The sequence below is a fragment of the Dendroctonus ponderosae genome, unplaced genomic scaffold, assembly GCF_020466585.1.
Source record: "Dendroctonus ponderosae isolate FM_Combo_2020 unplaced genomic scaffold, Dpon_F_20191213v2 Dpon_F_20191213_4, whole genome shotgun sequence".
NCBI lineage: Eukaryota > Metazoa > Arthropoda > Insecta > Coleoptera > Curculionidae > Dendroctonus > Dendroctonus ponderosae.
Window position 1 is genome coordinate 1,528,771 of NW_026018611.1, and position 3,415 is coordinate 1,532,185.

General features: G+C 52.9%; 2 protein-coding genes across 2 annotated transcripts in view; one reads left to right on the forward strand and one right to left on the reverse strand.

Annotated features, from left to right (window-relative positions):
- Positions 1-2,512, forward strand: part of LOC109542926 (involucrin-like) — a 3,460-nt gene extending 948 nt beyond the window's left edge. Inside the window, exon 3 of the mRNA XM_048665635.1 lies at positions 321-2,512. Within this exon, the coding sequence (XP_048521592.1) occupies positions 321-2,313 (1,993 nt within the window). The 3' untranslated portion in view covers positions 2,314-2,512. The remainder of the gene's footprint in view (positions 1-320) is intronic.
- LOC109545746 overlaps positions 1-3,415 on the reverse strand; it is a 12,202-nt gene that overhangs the window by 4,580 nt on the left and 4,207 nt on the right. Inside the window, exons 5-6 of the mRNA XM_048665632.1 lie at positions 2,941-3,145; positions 2,529-2,866 (exon numbers count right to left, since the gene is read on the reverse strand). Of these exons, the coding sequence (XP_048521589.1) occupies positions 2,529-2,866; positions 2,941-3,145 (543 nt within the window). The remainder of the gene's footprint in view (positions 1-2,528; positions 2,867-2,940; positions 3,146-3,415) is intronic.

Sequence of the window (3,415 nt, forward strand, 5' to 3'; positions counted from 1 at the left end):
ACTGAATCGAGTTTTCAATTCTCTATCCAACGATGCCAAAACGAATTCTGTGGCTCGAATGGTTCTTGAGAAACTTCGAATAAAGGCCATTTAGTAATCTCTGGAATGATGTAAAAACGAGCGTTCTTGCCCATTTTGCTTCCGAGCAACATGCAAAACGGGACGGAAAACATGAAATTTTGCAATAATCTTGCACCACCCTTGCACAAAACGACGCTCATTTTTCTAATTTCATAGATAACAGAAGACTGTATTTTTCTACATAACCCCCCCCTGACTTTAAAGCTGGACCCGCCCCTGGTTACAGAAGCGTTTTCCAGGGAACGGGCGCATTACCGGAAGCTGCGCGCCCAATACAAGCGATTCTTGGAGGAGGACCGGAAGCGCCAGGACCGGAACGAGCGCATCATGCGGCACCTGGGGCGCATCGAGACCCGCATTGCCACCCTCTCGGCCAAAACAGAGCGCATCAACCTGCTCAGGCGCCAATATCAGCACCTCCTCGTGCCCAATCAGCTGCCAGCGCCCCGGACGAGCCAACCGGACAGATCCACCGAGGACACCATCCGGATCCTGGACAAGTACCTGCAGGCCATGTCCAGACCGAGCGGCAGCGACATCCTGCGGCTTGCTGAGCCTTTGGAGCCCTCGCCCAATCAGGCTGCTGCTTATGCCGACGGCATCTTAAGCTCCATTTGCTCCAGGCACTACAGCAAAGACCTTCATCTAGTTAGGGGGCCCAACCAAGCTGCGGAGGTTGAAACGCGCTCAGCTCCAGACGCAGTGGAGGAAGTTCCCCATCTAGAGCCCACTCAGGCTCATGTGCAGCTTCCCCATCCAGAGCCTGCGGGAGCCGCTGAGCTTCTTCAAGAAATCACAGTGGTTGGCAGTGGGGAACCCGACCAAAGCGGGCATCAGGAGCAAGCAACGCCAGAGCATGTTCGGCAGTCGGTGGACGACAGTCCAGAGCCCCATCAGGACAGCTGCCAGCAAGGGCTGCTTCAACAGCCCAAAGAGGCCTTGCACCCCACCAACCAAACGCCTGCAGATCGAGAACAGGAACTCTGTCAACCCGATGAGCCGCTGGATGGCAAAACAGAGCCCAACGACCCACAGAAACTAGACGAAGAACAGGAACTCTATCGGCAAAATGAGGAAACGGAGCCAAACGACCCACAGAAACTAGGCGAAAAACCGGAACTCTATCGGCAAACCAACCAGGCAGAGCCAAACGACCAACAGAATGTAGACGAAGAACCGGAACTCTATCGGCAAAATGAGGAAACGGAGCCAAACGACCCACAGAAACTAGACGAAGAACCGGAACTCTATCGGCAAAACAACCAGGCAGAGCCAAACGACCAACAGAAACTAGACGAAGAACCGGAACTCTATCGGCAAAACAACCAGGCAGAGCCAAACGACCAACAGAATGTAGACGAAGAACCGGAACTATATCGGCAAAACAACCAAGCAGAGCCAAACGACCATCACAACGTGGAGGAAGAACAGGAAATCCCCCAGCAGATGATTGGATCAGACGATCAACCTCTGTACGAACCAACAGGACTGTATCAGCAAAACGAGCAGCCGGAGTATGAGGAAACGGCAGGTTACGACCAGTACGGCCAGCTTCTGCTCTACAACCAGCATGGCGAACTGGTGCCGCCCCAGTACGACTCAGCGGGCCAGATTCTGCCCCAGTACGACTCAGAAGGCCTGCCCTTAACATTGTACGACCAGAACGGGCAGCAGTACGACCACAACCGACAGCCGGTTGTCCACTACGATGCCAACGGCCAGCCAGTCTACGAGTACTACACTGGAGAGGAAATTCCGCAGTATGGCCTGGAAGATGGTCGTTCGAACCAGTATTATGCGGAGAAGGACCAGAGTGGAGGGCTGGAGGAGTACGGAGTAAATGAGGGCTATTTTTCGCAGCCTCATGCGGATGGCGCTCACCAAGTCGCTGAAAATCAGCTGCAAAGGGATGAGGATCCTGAGTCTACGGAGGTCGCAGGTGAGTCACACTGTCCTCCTCATCTGGAGCCGCCGGCAGATGCAGAGGCTTTGGAGGAAAGTGAGTCAAACGGCAAGGAACCCGAGCCGGAAACTATTCCAGATGCCTGCAGGCAACCGGATCAAGAAAATGCCGAGCAACATGAACCACAGAGTGAATTGGTCGCTGCACCACCACTGGGGCCGAACAAAGAGCCAGAGATGAGTGTGTTGGACATTTTGGACACGGACAGCGAAAACTCCAAGCGGAATATCAGCAAAGTTTCACACGACTCTGACTTTGACTTCAGCTGAAGAGCTTCTAGAGCAACTGGCAAAGGAATTGTGGCCGACTTTGTAGATTTCTAGGATGTTGGCATAATAATAATAATTATATTTATTCTTTCCTGGGTTTCTGAACATTTTGACTGAAACCCAGGAAAGAAAAATTATAACAACAATTACACGCATTGCGGAAAATACATGAAAATAATAATATGTGGCACCTGTTGAACAGTACTGTGTATTACCTCTCCTCCCTCCAGAACGCCGCAACTGGGCTGCACCAGAATCTCCGTGGAGTCGCCACTGATGCTAAACCGCGCCCTGTACATTAAGGCCGACTTCTTATCCCGACAGGTCGTCTCGAGCTCGCGCTCCAAGGCGCTCAAAGTGACCTCCATTGTGGAGTAGGAGCCCGGCGTCGTGTCCGGAAACTCGACAAACTGGTGGGAGAACTCCAGTAGGGGCCGCTTGAGGTTCACTTTGAGCCACACCTCTCTGCGACTGGTCGTCTCCACGATGAGGAAGTTCTGGAAGTTGAGCACGGTGTCCACGTCGCCCAGACTGCGTTCGCTCTGCTCGCTGGCTGGACCAGCATTTGGAGATTGCATAGACACTCGGTCAGGGTGGGATTTTATGCACAAACACCCCCATCCTTACCCAAAATGGTGGAAACTGCTGGAGAGGAGGGGCGCGATCTCCCATGGCACTCCTTGCTGAGCTTCATGGAGTCGGTGGCGGCGAACTGGGAGTGACGCTTCATGTCGGGCACGATTCCAGTCATGCTTGCTAGCATGTCCAAGTCATTCAGCGCCAGCTGCTTCCCCATGTCCAGCGAAGTGGGCGAGCCTTTCCCACTCCGTCCCTGATCAACCAATCAGCACCATTTCAGTCCCGACCAGGAGCGCGAGAAGACACTCACTCATAGAGTAAAAGCCCGTTTACACGCTCAAGCCATCTGAACGATTTGGCTTGCGCAAGCCAGATCTGTGCAGATGAACCGAACGAAAATCTGGCGTTTACACGTTCAGTTCGTTTTCCACCCAAACGTGCATTGTTGCCAAGATGGAACATTTGGACGAAGAGTTCATTCTTGCAACGGCTGCAGTGTGTGTAATCAAAAAAAAGATGAGCT